General features: G+C 34.3%; 1 protein-coding gene across 5 annotated transcripts in view; it reads left to right on the top strand.

Annotated features, from left to right (window-relative positions):
• Nucleotides 1–18,775, top strand: part of ZNF800 (zinc finger protein 800) — a 248,557-nt gene that overhangs the window by 207,256 nt on the left and 22,526 nt on the right. For 3 of the 5 annotated variants that reach the window (XM_034964913.2, XM_063606372.1, XM_034964912.3), the window contains 2 exons: nt 6,337–6,480; nt 8,632–10,324. In XM_034964913.2, coding sequence (XP_034820804.1) covers nt 6,337–6,480; nt 8,632–10,324 — 1,837 coding nt within the window. Of the gene's footprint in view, nt 1–6,336; nt 6,481–8,631; nt 10,325–11,839; nt 13,612–18,775 lie in introns of those variants that run through there. The other 2 variants (XM_063606373.1, XM_034964915.3) reach the window with 1 other exon arrangement.

Raw genomic sequence — 18,775 nt, 5'->3', positions numbered from 1 at the left:
ATCTAATGTCTACTGTGGTAGCCCTTCTTTAGCACTAAGGCATTTAAGTTGAGACTGACTAAAACCTTGGGAGAATGGTATGGAAGTCTAGACTGTATAACTTGGGGACAAAGATCCCTTCTAGCTCTGAGGCTCTGTTCTTCCTATTCCACTCTACTCCCAAGCACACCCTCAATGACTCATCTATTTCTAGGCTCTTTCCATTACAATTAGGTCACACACATTGCATTTAAAGAACTATCCTGGTGGTGCTATATATCTTTGACAGATATTTGAAGATAGAACCCTGAAGTCCGTGCTTTTGCTCTTGTTAACCTATAGGGTATAAATCAGGTTGAATGGTAGTAATATGTTAGGTTATCTACCTTTATCTTCAAGCTCAGATAGTTATCTTCAAGTGCTGTATCATCTCCTTTTGTGTCTCACCTTCTGCCTACACTGGGCTGTCTATGACCAGGTATTAATTCCTATGCAAGCTGGAAGTTCATAAAAGGTTCTGTCTTATGAAGGAGTTGACTCATTTTTAACGTCCACCACTTGATGTGTGCTATACTGACTGCTTGACCAGTTTTAACCCATCCTGTTTGCCTGACATTTCAGCTTTTCCTTTGAACTGTTTTCTTGGATTTAAATTACAAATTCTTATTGACTTCTGGTATATCTTTATTAGTCTGCTTAACTTGCAAATTAAGTTAAATGGGTTTTTCTTTTTATAATAAGTAATATGTGTCTGTGGTTTTAAATAGTAAAGTACAGAAGGGTATAGAGGAAAAAATAAGTTTCTATACTCTTCTGTCCTTCAGTTCCCCTTTGCTCAGGCAACGCTGCTACATGGTTTATGTGTCTTCTTCCAGAGACCTTTTATACATATACAAACATATATCCCTCATTTTCTTCTTAACACAAATGGTAGCTGACTGTATGTACTCTTGTGTACCTTTGCTTTATTAACTGTAGATTCAACTATTTCTTGTTGACATCAGTCCATAGATAGATGCCTCATTTTTTAAGAGGCCTGTGTGTTTTGCAGCTGCAGGTTTTCCACTTGGAAATTCCTGATGATTGGCTGACTTGAGACCTGCTGTTTGCTCTGAACCCCTGGTTTCTTGTACTACCTTCACTGTGCCTTACCCTTTGTGTAGTTTGGCTTTGGCTGTGTCATTCTGATAGGATCATGTTTCTAATATGGTGTCTTCAAATTTCCCTCCTCTATATAACACTTTCAGTTTATCTTCCTTCCTCTTTGACCTCTCTCCCCAAACCAAAACAAAATTTTAAATAGCAGATAAAAAGTGTACTACCTTTACATATTTATTAAATATCTTTTATGTGTTTATTAAATTGGTTGAGTTCAATATTCTTTCAGAATTTCTTAGTTGTGTGCTAGAGGCAAAGGAACTATGGAATGCCCCTATGGTTAGAAAGAGAAAAATGAGGGGAAAAGAGAAGGATAATCATTTTGTCTGGTATTCAAGACTGGTCTTTAATATGAAGCTGACATCTTCTTTTTAAATTCTTGAAATATATAATATTGTAAGAAGAGAAATATATAATTTGTAGAAAAAAGATTCTATATGTAGAATATGCTAGAGCAGTACATGCAGGGAACTCTTTTTTTGACTCTTAGGAATAAATTGTAACTTTAATTGTATGGTAATGAAAAATGAGAATTAGCTTCATGTGATGTTTGCTGTCATTATCTTTCTAAATTTGGGTTTGGTCATTTAACTTAGGCTTTTTTTTTTTCTCCTTAAAACAACTTTAATTGCAATTAGTTTAAGCTCTGACTGAATGGTGATGCTTCAGTCCTGATTCTGAAGGCAAAGCGTAGGGTGGACGTGATTTTTCTGAGGTACATAGGAGAGTGCCATACCTATGATGGCTTTTTCTTTTTTTGTTGTTACATAGCAGTTATAGGAAATTTAAAATGGGACTTTTTTTTATAAGAAGTAGATTTGTTTTCCTTACATTCATATTCAAAGCATGTCATCTGGTGTTACGTTCCCAAGACAACAGCCATTTATATTGGTCTGAGTTTCTCAGTGGGGGAAAGACCGTATCTTTCATATTTCCAATGAGTAACAGTGTACCTGGTATTTAATATGTGCTCAATAAGTGTTTGTTAGATTAAACTAAAAGATTCCCCAAGTAGGCACTGTCCTAAGATAATTGTATTCTACTTAAGTTTATTGTGGTATGTGGCAGTGCTCTATAATTAACATATATATATATATTTAACCAACCCTTATAGGTGATAGTTTTAGGATAGAACTTTCAATTTCATAAGTTTTCTTTGTATCTTTGAATCCTTACGTTAAGGATGATCAGTAAGAAATTTCCTTCAGGAGTTGTGATGAGGAACGTACGTTTATTTACTTGCAGTGTTTTGATGATATTGTAGTTAAGTGGTCATCCTAAAGAAGATTGAGTTTATATTTGAGCCAATAGTAAGCAAGCAGTATACCATTTAAGAAGCATTCTTGTCATCACTTAAAATGGGCATTGACCAAAATGTCAGTGCATTAAGTAAGAAAATGAAACCTTGTCTTTGTCTAGCATAGAAGAGTTAGAATTAATATTGTCATATTGTAATGTGACTGCCATCCAACCTAATGTAAAATTGAATACTGATTCCTTTTGAAAAAATATTTTAAACATTTTCACCAGTACATGCAATGCACTTGCCATTAAAGAATAACACAAGATAAACCCTTGATGAAGTTTAAGTAATTTTTATTGAGCACCTATTCTGGAATATACAGTCATTAATCTTTAGCTATCAAAAGCCTTTCCTTTGGAGGGCTGGATGTTTGAAAGGTACTGATCTATGTAAGCAGTAAGTGGTGATTTCTAAGATAATTTAAAACCCTAAGGCAAGAAAGAGAGCAATATAGGAAAAGAAGAAGGAAGTCAGCATGGCTCTCTGTTTCTCAGCATCAAGAGCTGTGGAGGAACTTTATGTTGCTCTCTAGATGACCATGTCTGTTGTCTCAGGTGACAGGAAGTTTTAGCTATTGACAGAGGCACTTAGAGTTGGCTGTGTCCAATTGTAAGTGAGCAGAGCAATCAGAAAATGGTAGCTGACTTTGAAGAAAGCCATTCCGTCTCCATGGGAAAAAATAAAAAAATCTTAAGTGGTGTCTGAAACTAAGGGGAAAAGCTTTTATTATCTCTGTGGACTGAGACACACCTTATTTTTCTCATTTGTTAACTATGTAAGTGGAATTAAAAAAGTTTTAAAGTCTCATTTTTGACTCCTCAGTTAACTTCACATAGATTTTAAAAATCTAATTTTTAGAGAAGGTTTTTTTAATACATAGAGCTCTGTAGTATTTCATTTAGCAAATATCAGTCATGCATTATCCTGAGAGCTGGGGTAGCGGTGAGCATCAAGAATATCTTCTCTGTTCTAATCTTCCAGTTTAATGGCGATATGGAAAAGAAATTAATTACAAAACAGTGGATAAGCTAGTATAGATGTCTAGGGTGCTATGAGAGTGTAGGTGAAGGATTTTTAACAAACAAACAAGAAAAAACAGAGAAGAGGTTGATTATTGAAGGCTTCTTGGAGGAAGTGACATCTATACTGGGATCTGAAGGATTATTAGAAGTGAGTCAGATCAGGAAAGTGGGAGAATGTTATAGTCAGAGAGGAAAAAACATAGGTGAATGCCTGAAAAGTGAGGGAAAGAATACAGTTGGTGTATCTGTGGACCTGAAAGAAATCTGGACTGCTTGGGTCAACGATACACACACTTGCTCTCCCTCTCCCTCTCTCTCTCTCTCTCTCTGTGTGTGTGTGGGGGGGTGTGGGGGGGTGGCGGGGGTAAGGGGAAGCATTTGTGATTGATAATTAAGATTGATTAATTAAGGTTAGAGGCAAATACTTTTTTTTGGATGTTTATTGAGAATAAATATGCAGTCCCTACTGAATATAACTTAACTGTATAATTAGGACTAATTAAGAAATTGATAGTGTCTTTATTTTTCTGTGATTGAGAAGCTGGTAGGCAAAGTGATATGTCTGATTTAGGGATGCAGTCTTATATTTTACACTTGACTATTTTTTATGTATAACCTCATGTTTACAGACTGATTATTTTATGCTTTAAATCTGCAGCCATGTACATGTATCCTATTTAAATCTTAAGTTGAATTCTTAAGTTAAACTGAGTTCACATTATTTTGGTGTTCCTCTTCAATCTTTTTTGACTATCCTTAAAGGCAGAATTGAATCTGTATTATGGGTCTAGCAGGTTTTGTAGTTTAGAATCAGTGTGCAAAAGTTTCCTGTTTTCTTCCCACTGCTACTATGCTCACCTACACTTCCTGAGAAATATATATAGGTCAATTAGGCTTAGCCAAAGCATTTTTTAAAATCAGTCTACCTCTCATAGTTTGTCACTCACTTATGAAGTTAACTGTGAACTAAATATATTAGCAGTCCGTTGCCAAGATATTTTGTAATGTGAAATGGACTTCAGAAATATATATATGAGAATTTACTTTTATGTAAAGAATAACAGGCTATTCTCTGAATCTTTTTAAATTTATGTTTTCTGATTTTGTGGTAATAAGGACTAGTGGAGTAAACGTAGATTTGGATTTGGGAAATGGTAGAAATTATTTTATTCTATACATTTTTTCCAGTAGAAACTCAAGTATATAATTTCCCTGGGATTTAGGTTCATATTTTCTTTAATAATTCTTCAACTTAGGTTTGGTTAGGTTTCTTCTATTTTACAACATGAGTAAACCGAAGTATAAAGATTATAAAGCTTTTTAAGGTCACACAAGTAGATAATATCAGATTTGGAATCTCTGAAGACTTAGTAAAGTTGTGATAACTTGGTAACTTTTTTGCAGTAGAGTTTTGAATGCTTGGATCAACAATAATTATCTCCCTCTCTCTGTGTGTGTGTGTGTGTGTGTGTGTGTGTGTGTGTGTGTGTGTGTTGTGGGGGTGGGGGAAATGATTTTATCATCGTTTTCAAAATGATAAAATACACTTCAAAGATTAAATGTAAACAGATTGCAAAATATTGAATCTGAGTTATTTAACTTTTATAGACCCTACTATATTAATTATACTTCTAAGATAGTTTATACTCTTTAGTAGTCCCAGAGCTTAATAGATGGTTAAATGCTTCTTAAATGACACAACACTTTGCACCTAGACAGTCTTAAGGATATTTTTCAGGGTACTTGGGTCTTTTCCTGTTCAAGTCAATATATTGTCATTTTAAAAAAGTTTTAATTTGAGGAAAGTAAAGGTACATTAATTAGTAAATTACTGCAGATCAGTTTTGCCACCTTACCTGTGGCAAAGAGCTGTAGGAAAGTAGTGACTAAAGACCTTCCGTTTGTATTTTATTTCTGGTGGCTGTTTTTATTTTTAAAGATCAGGTGCTTTTTACCATTTATTTTTTCTCTGCCTAAAGATATTCTTTCATAGTACTTAGGTTCCCTAGATTGGTAGTGTTTCTTCAACACATTGTTTTTGAGCATTATAAGAACTGAATACGTTACACTTGTAAATAAGGTAGGCTTATTCTTGGCTGCTTTGGAGTGTATAATCTAGTAGAGAAGATAGGCATTAAACTAGTAATTATATCAATACTTAATTGTAACTGGGGTGTTTCAAGGGAGAAAGGCTTTGAATAAATTTATAGTGCTGTCAAGAGGCGTAAGCATAGTTCAAAATTATGTCTCAGTATGGACAAAGATTCTCTACTTTGTAGAGAATCACGCTAAATAGCCATAATCCCATGTTGGCCCAGAACCTGAAGTAATTTGAGCTGAATTTAAAGAGAAAAGTCACAGGCAATCCTGTAATACAGTTTTGACCTTCTTTAAGGAATAAGGGGAAAATGTATTGAAAAACTCCTTGCTTACTTCCTAATACAGAAAAGAGCTTGAAAGAACCAGCCAAAAAGTTTGCCAGGGAATAATGGGGGAACATTTAATTTTTCTGCCCTACTCCAAATCTATTAAATCTGAACCTCTAGGGGAGGGCTGTGTACATCTTTATTCCCAGCTCATTGTAATGATTAACCTCATGTCGGAACCACTGCCTTGGGATATATCAAGAATTGATTGGCTGCTGAAGTGGGAACACAGCATCAATTTTAGTTCTCCTGATTTCCAAATGATAGTAGGGTTTTGCTTAGAATTTAGTCTATAACTTAGTTCTAAATATACTGTGGTGGAAATTGGCAATGCCTATATTTTGTTTTCAAAGAGTAACTTTTGGTCTGTCAACAGTGGTTGTCCAGTTTAAAAGTGCATGTTAAAGTTACCTTTTGTGTTAAGTTTTTCTTTTCTTTTTTCTCTCAGGAACTAAACAACTTAAGCATATTTTATTAAAAGATGTGGACACTATTTTTGAATGTAAGTTATGCCGCAGTCTCTTCAGAGGATTACCAAATTTAATTACCCATAAAAAATTCTACTGCCCACCAAGTCTCCAGATGGATGACAGTAAGTTTTATTCATATATTCAGTTATGCATTTTACAGCTAAGTATTCTTATACTGCAAGTATACATTTGCATTAAAATTGTATCTAGTTACTGATAATTTGATAATGATGTCTAGTTACAGATAATTTTTAGATGGAGATGGAGAATAAAATTAAATACTTGACTCAATGTTACATTCAGTTTCTTAGGTACTTTCATATCAATGCTTTCCACTTGGGTTTTCCTAAAGATGACATATAAGAGGTTAGATTTAAGAGGATGTTTATTTATATTAAAATACTGGATATTGTTTTAGAATGTTTATATGGGCCATAAATGGATTTTCTAGTTTATATTACTTTTTACTTCTTTATTCTTTAACAACTTGCAACCAGATGTGATTGATCACTTATTTAGATTCCCCTTAAGTAAATGAGAAGGTTGGGAATAAAAAGCAAAGAATGAGGTAAATTTGTTGATTTCTTGGGAATGGTGGAGAGCATTAAAAAGTCTTTATTAATCTTTCTAGTATTTTCTAGGTCTTGATTTGAAGATCAGTTTTGTTTTCAGAAAAATTTAGATAAGTCATTTTCTCAGAAATTACATTATGTTACAGGCTAACTTGAGATCCAGTATAACTTTATGTGATAAAGGCAGATAGCAGACTAATATAAAGTCTTTCTGGAACAGAATGTTTGTTTTGAATGCAGTGTATTGTCTCTGTGTGATTAGGCTGGCAGTGTATCTAATGGTATTTTCTTTCTTTAAAGAATTAATGTAAATATAAAAAAATTCAATATTGGGCTACCTTATTCTTTCTTGTTTATGGATTTAACTCTTTGTTGACTTACAAAATATAGAACTTACTTTGTCAGTCTGAAAGCATAGATGCATTGTGGATTCTGTGCATTTTTCAACTTAACCTTTTTGGGATTGGTATGAAATGCAATCTCCAAATAAGTATGGCTTTAATTATAATGAAGCTGGCTTAAAGTTATATTATACAGCATTGATTAAATACAAATTTTATATTTACCTGGAAATATTTCCTACTACTATTTTGATCTTACTATTCTCTCATTGAGATATAAATTAAAAAGCAGTCTAGAGATTCATTTCAAATCTAAACTTTTAATTAAAATACTAGTAGAAAATTAGTTTGTCTTTTGGTAGTTATTTATTTTTTAGTTGTAGAGTTAACTTATAGAGTAAAATGGTAAGTGGATTTGCTAGATTATTGTGTACTTGTCTTCGCAATACTCATTCTAGAAATACTTTTGTGAAAGTATTTTTCTTATAGACACTACTTTATTCATCTTAAAAGACAGATGAATAGACTAGAAGAGCTATAATGAATCACTTCCTGATTGGTATAGATACCAGATTTGGTACTAAATTTGTAGCTAGATTTTAGAGTAGTAATACATGGAAACCTAACCAGTGTTAGACAACTCTGTTACAATAGGATAGTTGATTGCCTGTAAAGGGTGTAATTATTGTACAAGGAAATAAAACTACCTATGGTTTTTAAATAAATCTGTATAGTTTTTAATTATTTGTTTTAGTAAAATTGTGTCATGTTAAGAAGACATGTAATAGGACTGAGTTTGGCAAACACTTCTACACATCATCCCATTTATGTTTACATATTTGCTTACAAATCTTTCATTTTCATAAGATGCTCAAATAGACTAGATTAGATTAGACTATTATGGATTAAGTTAATGGGAATGCTGTTATGTTTTCTAAAAAATACCATTTTTGTTTATGTAGTAACATTTTTCATGCTGTTTTATCAATCGAGTTACGAGAATTTGAGTTGCCTTTGCTAGTCTAAAACATTCAGACTAAAAATATGAAACATCATTTTTATTATTTAGGACACCTAAGTGCTTATATATTTTATATTAAGGGCATTTGAAGCAAAAGTAGCCCTTCAGATTATATATGTTCCTTAACATTTTTGTGTATCGTGATGAGAATTTAAAGGAAATTTTAGTTTAATAGTAGTCTTTATCTTTGTAGAATACTGAAAAGTAGATAATGCTCTTATAAAAATAAACTGGTAATATGATAGATTCTGAGATAGAGGTTCATAATATATCTTAAAATATTAGAGGGCTACAGCAGGCTAATTACTTCAGATTAAAATGTTGTTTTTTCCTTAACAGACCTTCCTGATGTAAATGATAAACAAAGCCAAGCCATAAATGATCTCCTAGAAGCCATATACCCAAGTGTGGACAAACGAGAATATATTATTAAGCTAGAACCCATAGAAACTAATCAAAATGCAGTATTTCAATATATTTCGAGGACTGATAATCCTATTGAAGTCACAGAGTCAAGCAGTACTCCTGAACAAACCGAAGTTCAAATACAGGAAACTAGCACTGAACAGTCAAAAACAGTACCGGTTACAGATACAGAGGTGGAAACTGTAGAGCCCCCTCCTGTTGAGATTGTTACAGATGAAGTTGCACCTACATCTGATGAACAACCTCAGGAGTCGCAGGCTGACTTGGAAACTTCTGACAATTCTGATTTTGGTCACCAGTTGATATGTTGTCTTTGTAGAAAAGAATTCAATTCTAGACGAGGTGTTCGCCGTCACATTCGAAAAGTACACAAGAAAAAGATGGAAGAACTAAAAAAGTACATTGAAACACGAAAGAATCCAAACCAATCCTCTAAAGGACGCAGTAAGAATGTTCTAGTTCCATTAAGTAGGAGTTGTCCAGTATGTTGTAAATCATTTGCTACAAAAGCGAATGTAAGGAGGCATTTTGATGAAGTTCATAGAGGACTAAGGAGGGATTCAATTACTCCTGATATAGCAACAAAGCCTGGGCAACCTTTGTTCCTGGATTCTATTTCTCCTAAAAAATCTTTTAAGACTCGAAAACAAAAGTCGTCTTCAAAGGCTGAATACAATTTAACTGCATGCAAATGCCTCCTTTGCAAGAGGAAATATAGTTCACAAATAATGCTTAAAAGACATATGCAAATTGTCCACAAGATAACTCTTTCTGGAACAAACTCTAAAAGAGAAAAAGGCCCTAATAATACTGCCAACAGTTCAGAAATAAAAGTTAAAGTTGAACCAGCAGATTCTGTAGAATCTTCACCCCCTTCCATTACCCATTCTCCACAGAATGAATTAAAGGGAACAAATCATTCAAATGAAAAAAAGAACACACCGGCAGCACAGAAAAATAAAGTTAAACAAGACTCTGAAAGCCCTAAATCAACTAGTCCGTCGGCTGCAGGTGGCCAGCAAAAAACCAGAAAACCAAAACTTTCAGCTGGCTTTGACTTTAAGCAACTTTACTGTAAACTTTGTAAACGTCAGTTTACTTCCAAACAGAACTTGACTAAACACATCGAGTTGCACACAGATGGAAATAACATTTATGTTAAATTCTACAAGTGTCCTCTTTGCACTTATGAAACTCGTCGGAAACGTGATGTGATACGACATATAACTGTGGTTCATAAAAAGTCATCTCGTTATCTTGGGAAAATAACAGCCAGTTTAGAGATCAGAGCTATAAAAAAGCCTATTGATTTTGTTCTAAATAAAGTGGCAAAAAGAGGCCCTTCGAGGGATGAAGCAAAACATAGTGATTCAAAGCATGATGGCACTTCTAACTCTCCTAGTAAAAAGTATGAAGTAGCTGACGTCGGTATTGAAGTAAAAGTCACAAAAAACTTTTCTCTTCACAGATGCAATAAATGTGGAAAGGCATTTGCCAAAAAGACTTACCTTGAACATCATAAGAAAACTCATAAGGCAAATGCTTCCAATTCACCTGAAGGAAACAAAACCAAAGGCCGAAGTACAAGATCTAAGGCTCTTGTCTGGTGAGGAACAGTTACAGAGTTTTGCTTTTTTCCCCCCATCGAACTAAAAAAAAAATCATTTGACCATAATTTATAGCTGGTTCCATTTTAACACGTTTGCTTCCATATATCTCATGGCAATGGGAACTGCAAGAGTAATGTGCATATTGCATTTACCTCTTCAGTGACCTTTATTCCAGTGGCTTGGGAACAAAAGTTAACTTCAGAACTTATCTTCCACAGGACAATGCAATGTAGTTATAGGTAGATGGCACAGGGTCAGTGCTTTCCTTTTAATGTTGTAAAATATATACATTTATATTGGCTTATGTTTACAATAGAAGTCTTCTGTTTAACTAACTTTGCACAGGTTTAATTTGATTCAGTGACTTAGTCTACTAATTAATGAATTGTAGGAAAGTTAAATATATTAGAATGAACTTGTGAAGGCGATAACTATAGGAAAAAATCTTTTGAGGCACTGTAATTATTGTAAAAATTAATCTGTGACGGCTAAATAAAGTGCTGCACTCAGAAAAAAAAATCCCCGAATTGAATTAAAAATGATTAGCATTTATCATTTACTTTTAACATAGTGCTTCCAGGCAAAGGGGGAAAGTTGGTGGTAAATAGAAGTTTGGATTTTTTTTCCTTCTCCTTGGGAGTGTGTGTTAGTTACTGTTTTTTAGTTTTGATCTATGGAAACAATGCTTATTTAGGTCCCAAATGCTTCCCTCTCTTTTTAATAAACTTTTTGGTGATCATTTTAACATAGTTAATATTATTAACTAGGGATTTGTTTTTTGTGGTTGTGTGTCATAAGAAAAGTAAAATTCATATTTGGAAGAAAGAAAAATACTACTTTTTTTTTTTTTTTGAGACGGAGTTTCGCTCTTGTTGCCCAGGCTGGAGTGCAGTGGTGCAATCTCGGCTCGCTACACCTTCCGCCTCGTGGGTTCAAGCAATTCTCCTGCCTCAGCCTCCCAAGTAGCTGGGATTATAGGCATAAGCCACCACACCCGGCTAATTTTGTATTTTTAGTAGAGTTGGGGTTTCATCATGTTGGTCAGGCTGGTCTCAAACTCCTGGACCTCAGGTGATCCGCCCACCTCGGCCTCCCAAAGTGCTGGGGTTACAGGCATGAGCCACCGTGCCTGGCCAAAAAATACTACTTGTTAAAGAAGGTTTTGGAACAAATGTAGATTTTTAAAAAATGCAATATAAAATGAGTAGGCTCCCTATACTTTTCGCAAGTCTATATATATTTTAAAAGTTCACCTTCTATACCTGTGTCCCTTGTATTAAGGCATTTAATGTATTTAATGAGTATTAGTTTCAGATTCAGGTTCTAAAGCAAAATATTAGTTTGAGTGCTGTGAGGGTTAAATGTTGTGGTTTGATTATCACACTTTTTTTATTTGTGTGGAAAACTTGAGATGAAACCATCTTTTAGAAGTAATTTACTGTTGCATAGTTTTAAAAACAAGGTTTTATTAGTAAACTCAAAAGTGTTCATTTATTCCCATTTCTCCTCAGATAACTTCAAGTGATGTACGAAAAGGTTTGGAGTTCATTTTTGTGGAAAGACTTTAAATTGGTGTTAGAACCACTAAACATCTTCAAATGGTACTATGAGGAAAAAAAGAAAAACATTTTTCTAAATATTCAACTATAACTGCTGTTTTCTGACTAAAATAACCATCTAACCACTTGTTTCTAAGGCACTGCCTATTCCAGCACTTTCAAGTAGCTGTGATATTACATGTTGTCATCACAGTCCATCAGCTATCCACCCTTGACCTTGTGCATTTGGTCTACAGTTTCTACAAAAATGTTACAAATTTTGTTTTCTAAACAATTTGTTGATTAAGTGATCAACAACCTGAAGAAAATATCAATTTTTAATTGACAAAGACTTTATATCTTAGTGATTTTAGTTTTGTTTCTCTTTATTTGGCAACATTTTCATCTGAATTGTATAGATATATGATTTTCTAGTGAGTGTATGTTAGGAACAAAAGACAAAATAGTATCAACACATTATAAATATTTAGCTTACTAAATATTTGTAATTATTTTTACATCCATTTATTTCTAGCTTGTTCTCCAGCACTTCAGTGTTTGAAAGTTTCATCCTAAAATATATACTACAGGAAAGTTGCAGTTCTTTTTCATGCATGGATCATTACATTTTTCACTTGTAAATGTAGGTTTTTATGAAAATTAAACATTCCCCTATTTTTCTTTAAATTTTATACAAAGCACTTTAATGATAGATGCAACCTTATTTTTCAGTTCCTATTTTTTTAAAGACCACACATTTACTAATGTTAATATGAAGGTAATAAATAGCTTACTGATATTTTATGGATGCAGACAATCCATGCACAACCACTTCTTATGATACTAGTTTATTTCCTTAAATATTGCTACAAAAGGAAGATGCGGGTGTAAGCCCTGATTTTTTTTCTCCCAAGAAAAATCTTAAAGGACCACTTTAGATAATATTTGATTCCTACTGTAAAATTTAGAAAATGATGAATTCTTGTCCATTTTTGTAATCAAGATTTTAGGAAAAACAGAAGTACATCTATCTTTATGAAATTTTGGGCAGGTTTTTGTGTATCAATATTTTGTACTTTTTAGGGAATATTTTATTTTTTAGTTATTTGTGTCAAATTATAATTATAAAAGGTACAGCAGAAAATATACCATGTTTTTATATAGGTTCACACCTGTACTTAGGAGGGACCCTGTCCATCTATATACTTTTTGTATAAAATTTTAAAATGTTAAAGATCCACAAGGTCTTAATAAAATGATTCTATAGCTAGAAAAACATTTACCTTCCCAGTGCTTTGCACTAAAATATACTGTGAAAGGAAACTAGAAAGACTGTAACTATTGCTGGAAATGTTCTATATTGAATGTACATGCTCTTGTTGGAAAAATGTACTATATGTGATGGAAATAAACCAGAATCGAAGTTATTTCAGCTAAATGTGCTTCAGCAAAGGTGCATTGGTTGAAACTTAAATGTTTTATTATCAAATTTAAACTTATTCAGTGACTATGAGCAGCTACACTTGAATTATATTCTGATAGTTTTATTTCTAAGAAATAGAGTAATAATTTCTCTTTAATTTAAAAACAGATTTTCTTTCCCACATATTGAAAATTTGTACTTATAGATCTAACTTTAATAACTAATAGTATAATATATTTAGGGAACTAAATGTGTAGGTGGTATTTCATTTATAAGCCATCTTCATTAGTTGCACATTATTAAACCTATATGTTTGACTTTTGCAAGGTGTTATCTTTTATGCATTCCTACACACAAGACATATTCCAAAGATATTTTCCAGATAAATGCTGATAACCCCTGAAAAGATATGAGGATTCCTAAAAAGCTAGGGGTTGCTCTTTGCAGCATCCTCTCATTTGTATGCCAGCCTTTCCCTCTCTGCTTGCTTGTTAAATACTATAGAGAAGAAAGAAAAATTGATGTTGGGGGAGGGGAGCCCATTGCTGGAATTCTCTTACTCCACCCACCTGTTTCTACAGGACCATTCACAGTGTGTCTCCTCCATAGTAATTCTGGGGCCACAGAATAGGAATCTAGAGGAAATAAATGAGAGTTCCAGGGCTGTCAAAAGATTTCATCTGGGTCATGTAGGAAAAATAGCACTGTCTCAGTACTTGCCTAAATTAGACAGATTGGAAACATTTTATCATAATAGCTGAATTAATGGATAATGGCATATATAAGAGAACCTGAACTAGGACCAGTTTAGAAAGGTAGAACAAACAAGTGACCAGAAAGTATTGTTCTTCTTATTCCTTTCTGGTCTTCATCCTTCCTGATTTGACTTGAGCTCTGTTATTTCAGGGGCTCAGGCTTAAGGCTCTTGAGAAGAGGCCTAAGAAGTTTGTGCCAGAAGCTTTTCTGCATGTAGGCTACATAAACACATATTTAGGTGATTTTGTATGGTTATAGTGAGGATTAAAGCACACAAAGAGCCGTCAGAAACTGCTTATTTTATATAAAACCTATCTGGCTATAAATTATATCTACCTTTGCTGCTATTTGATCAATTAAGAGTTTTCCTATGGAATTCAACTTAGCTTCCTTCCTAAAGATGCCTTCCATTCCTAAGTGTGGTGGGAGAGGAGAAGCAACAGGTGTAGGTTGCTCTTCAACTTTGTAAGTTTGAATAGTGCAAATGAGAGCTGAAGTATAGCTGACATTGGGCAGGTGTTCATTAGACATGCCTTGAATACACAACAACCATTTTTTTTTTTTTGGTTTATGTCTCCATTCCCTCCCCCTCCCCTTTACTCTTTAAGAAGAAAACCTTCGAAGAGTGTACACATTACCCATTCTTAGGTTTTAGTTTTTTGTCTAGTTTTGTATATATGAATTAAGTTTTTGGTTGACACAGGTTGCTTTAGTTGTTGAAATGTACCTTCAGATTTTTTAGGAATATATTTATTATATTACTTTATGGTCAATAAATAGTCTGTTCTACTCAGTTTGCATTAAAGAGCCTATGGATGCAGTAGTGGGGAGTTAATGATTTTGCTGTGGCATGAGGCTGTGGGTATAGAAAGAGGAGTTTCCCTATAGGTGTTATGGTAAATACATGTGGAGATAGGTAGAAGTGATTATCATTCCCTGTTGTGAAGTTGCAAAAGATCTCTTCAAATAGCATGACTTCTGAAAATGAGGTAGAGATGCTTCAAAAATTTCGGAAATTATGTTTCCAGGTTTCCTGCAGTGACCCATTGAAGTATTCTAGATCCTTAGTTTGGAGTTGGAGAAGTTATTTTTCTAATGGAATCCATAGATTATCAGGATTATGATTTAGCCATGGCTTTCAGTTGATCTGAAGCCAAGCTCTAAGATATGTGCAGCAGGATATTGGCTGTGCTGTTAGACAAATCCTTCTGTACTCTGTGCTATCCTTTCGTCTCTCTTTAAGAGCTAAAGGGATCCTTGGTATTGAAAAGGAATAAGGATCAGCAATTTCAGGAATAGCTGTTCTGTGGTTTTTGAGGCATTAAACACATGGTAGAATGCAGATTAAAAACATGTCTCACTTAAAACCTACAATTATTTTGGCTTTTCTAACTTTCCAAATTCATTTCTCTTCTCCTAAATTGTTTCTATACCCTATTCCTCTGAGCTTCCAGCTTCTACCTTGCCTTTTTTTCTTCTAGTTTAATAGAAATCATTAGTACCAAGATAGCTAAAGTGTTTTTTGGAAGGGTAAGAGTATGGAAAATGCAGCTCATTTCCTCCTAAATCTTCATTGCTCCACACCAAATTTGGGAGGCTTATTATTTTCAAGCCTCTTCCTCTACATATTTTCACCACTACAACACCACAAACAAAAAGGGACCTAGCATACCATAGGTGCATCTGTTTGAGAAAATGCCCAAAGTTGGAGGTTTTGGTGTTTGCGTCCACTCAGCAGAATTAATTTGCTTGATTGTGTATTTTTGATGTCAGGGACTCTCTTGATAATTTTGTATGGTGCCTAGCACATTTTCATGTATACCAAGACACTTCAAATAAATATTTGATAATGGTATTAAGGCAAGTAAGCCTTTTCCATCTCTAAATTGTACACCATGTATTTTGAGACTTCAAGTCTTAACATTTTATCTTCTCAATATTGATGGATTTCACTTGTTTTTAGGAAATTTCACCAGTGTTGTGTTTATAAAAAAGAAAGATAATTCTTAGTAATAGCTAATAATAATGAACATTTATGGCATGCTTGTTATATGCCAAGCACTCTGCTAAATCTTTTCATGCATAATGTCCCTAATCCTACCAACAACTCTATGAAGTAAAACCTATTCTTTCATTATCCCTGTTTTATGGAACAGAAAATAGAAAGTTAGAGAAGTTCAGTGATTTACTTAGGTTCACATAGCTGGTAAGAAACTTACACTAGTCATCTAATTGGAGGCGTGTAAATGCATATGTACCCATAGATACAAATGTTATGTTATGCTCTTTTTTTGAGTTGCAAGCACAGAATTTTACTTGGTAGCTTCTAAGGAGAGTTTTATTAGAAGACTTTATTTGGGGAAATATGGGAGATATGAGTGACCAGGCCTTATAGGATTCCAAGAGTAATTGTACAACTCAGCTTCACCATTCAGATTTCAACTAGGTAGGTGTTACAAAATGAGAAAAAAAAATCAGTGCAACTCTAGTGTCTGGATGTTGCCCTCTGAGCAGCAGAAGTATTGCTTCTCTGCTGCTATTAGCCCTTTTCAGACTCTGCTTTATTTTGTTTTAAACAAATTATCTCACTCTGTATCTTCTCAATATGGTCTTAACTGCCTCGTTCCACCCTCTGCTCTGTGTCCTTCAGCTACTTTCCCCTTCCGTACAGCTTGAGTTCAATCTTCTGTAAGAGGAAATCTAATTAGTCCAGTTAGATTCATTGCCTGTTGGGCTAATCTCTCATGTCAGTCCCCTTCATAGGTTGCTGGCCAGTCTGTAGATTGGCTGCTCTTGGGACAGTTGCTCTCTCTTGGTCCTGTCATTTGTGATCATAGTGGCAGAGTCAGTGGCATAAAACATGGCCCTGGGCCCCATAGAAGGAATCTTTTGGTGGGAATCTTTTAAAAGACCATAGTCCTAAAATGTGATGAGCTTTCCAGTATACATGTTTTTCTTTCTTTTGAAAGGTGACAGAATGAAAGGCAAGTTGTGATCTTGACTGTTAGGTCAATGCAGCATCAGCAATCCTTTCCATACTGAGAAAATGTGGAAAATAGTGTTTTGATCAGTATCTGCATTTCCTTTTCTAAACTGCCTGATGACATTTCCTTCTTTGGGTTTGTAGATTCATAGACAGCCTGAAGTTTTCCCTCAGAAAGAGCCATTACATTTTTTGTAGCAGCATATTAGGCTACCGCATCAGTTGCTGCTATTTTCCAGACATCCACAATTATGCTGCATAGTTTGAGTTGGTGATTTAGTGAATCCTCAAAGTATTGTTTCTGCTTTTCTATTTGTGCTTTCCACATTTGGGCTTACTGTGCAATGGCTGCTTTATATCCTGTCATTCATTCCTTCCATGACAGACACTATCGAGCATCCATCATGTGCCTAGCATCATTCCATTCTTTTGGGGAAACAATCATACAGTGGTTAAAGCACGGATTTTTTAAGAGTCAAGAAGACCTGAATTCAAGTCCTGGCTTCTTTGCTTACTAGCTCTGTAGTGTGGGCAAGTTACCAAATCTTTCTAAGCTTCAATTTTCCTGTCTGTAAAATGATTATATTAGAAACTACCTTATAGGTAGGTTTATTGTGGGAATTTATAAAAGCTTAATGATGTGTATAGTGTACTTAGCACAATACCTGGCTCAGGGAAGAGCTCAGTAAATATTATTACTGTCGTAGTGATCACTGAACTTGTATCGGTTTCTTTCTGAAATACTTTCTAGCACTTAGCTTCTGGTTATCTTGCTTTGCCATTTGATGTTCGTTGCCTTCTTGTTGGCAATAATCCAACCGTTAAATGAAAAGTCAAATGTAACATCTGTGATAAAGCCAAGATACACAGAAGTTTATTAAGTTAGAGCACTTCGTTATTTTATGGGCCTTTATGCTGGAGTTTGGTGCCATTTTTGGTGGCACCTTTTGCTAATTGTTCACGAATTTGCTGACCTTTTATGATATTTTGTTTCTTCATGATTAATGTCTTATTGAACAATATGTAGTTTTGAATAGCAAAACTCAGGACAGTTTTGTTTTGTTTTGGTAAATATTAGGCTGTGGGTACAGGAATGTATTTTGAGTTTACAAGCAAGAATTGTCTTTTCTTTGTATCACCAATGCCTCATAGTGTACCTAGCACCCAACAGTTGCTAAGAGAATGATGAAGAAAGAAGGAAGGCAGGAACAACACTTCAGTTATCTTCAGGCTTATCATTAGTCAACAGTCTGTCTTGGCTTTTACTTCTTTTCTCATTATGTGATCTAATCTGTATAGCTTCTTTACATGTGAGATTCCTCTTCATTTCTGGTTACTTATGGTTTCTGTTGCCTGCCTTCATTGTGTGAACCTTCTAGCCTCTGCCATTGCTACTAAGTGATAGTGACAGGTTCAAACTCATGGTAGTGCTACATTGACTGTATTAGTATTAGCCCATATATAATTGCATGCTATATGGGTGTGCATTTAGTGATTTTTCTTGATAATTCTTAATACTTACCTTTTTAAATTCATACTTAATCTAATTCCATGAAATGCAGCTTGCCTTCCACTTCATGTTCCACTTCTAGATCCAAACAAAGCATGCCCACAATTGTTGATTGATTGTGCTTTCTCTCATTTACATAATCTTAAGAAGTGGAGTTGATTGGTTATCATTTCATTTATCCTTGCCTGCTTCAAACTTTTCACACTGTTCTTAAGCCTTCAACCCCATCTTTGCTTC

Source organism: Pan paniscus, chromosome 6, assembly GCF_029289425.2.
Source record: "Pan paniscus chromosome 6, NHGRI_mPanPan1-v2.0_pri, whole genome shotgun sequence".
Lineage (NCBI taxonomy): Eukaryota > Metazoa > Chordata > Mammalia > Primates > Hominidae > Pan > Pan paniscus.
This window is presented reverse-complemented; position numbering and strand designations above follow the sequence as displayed.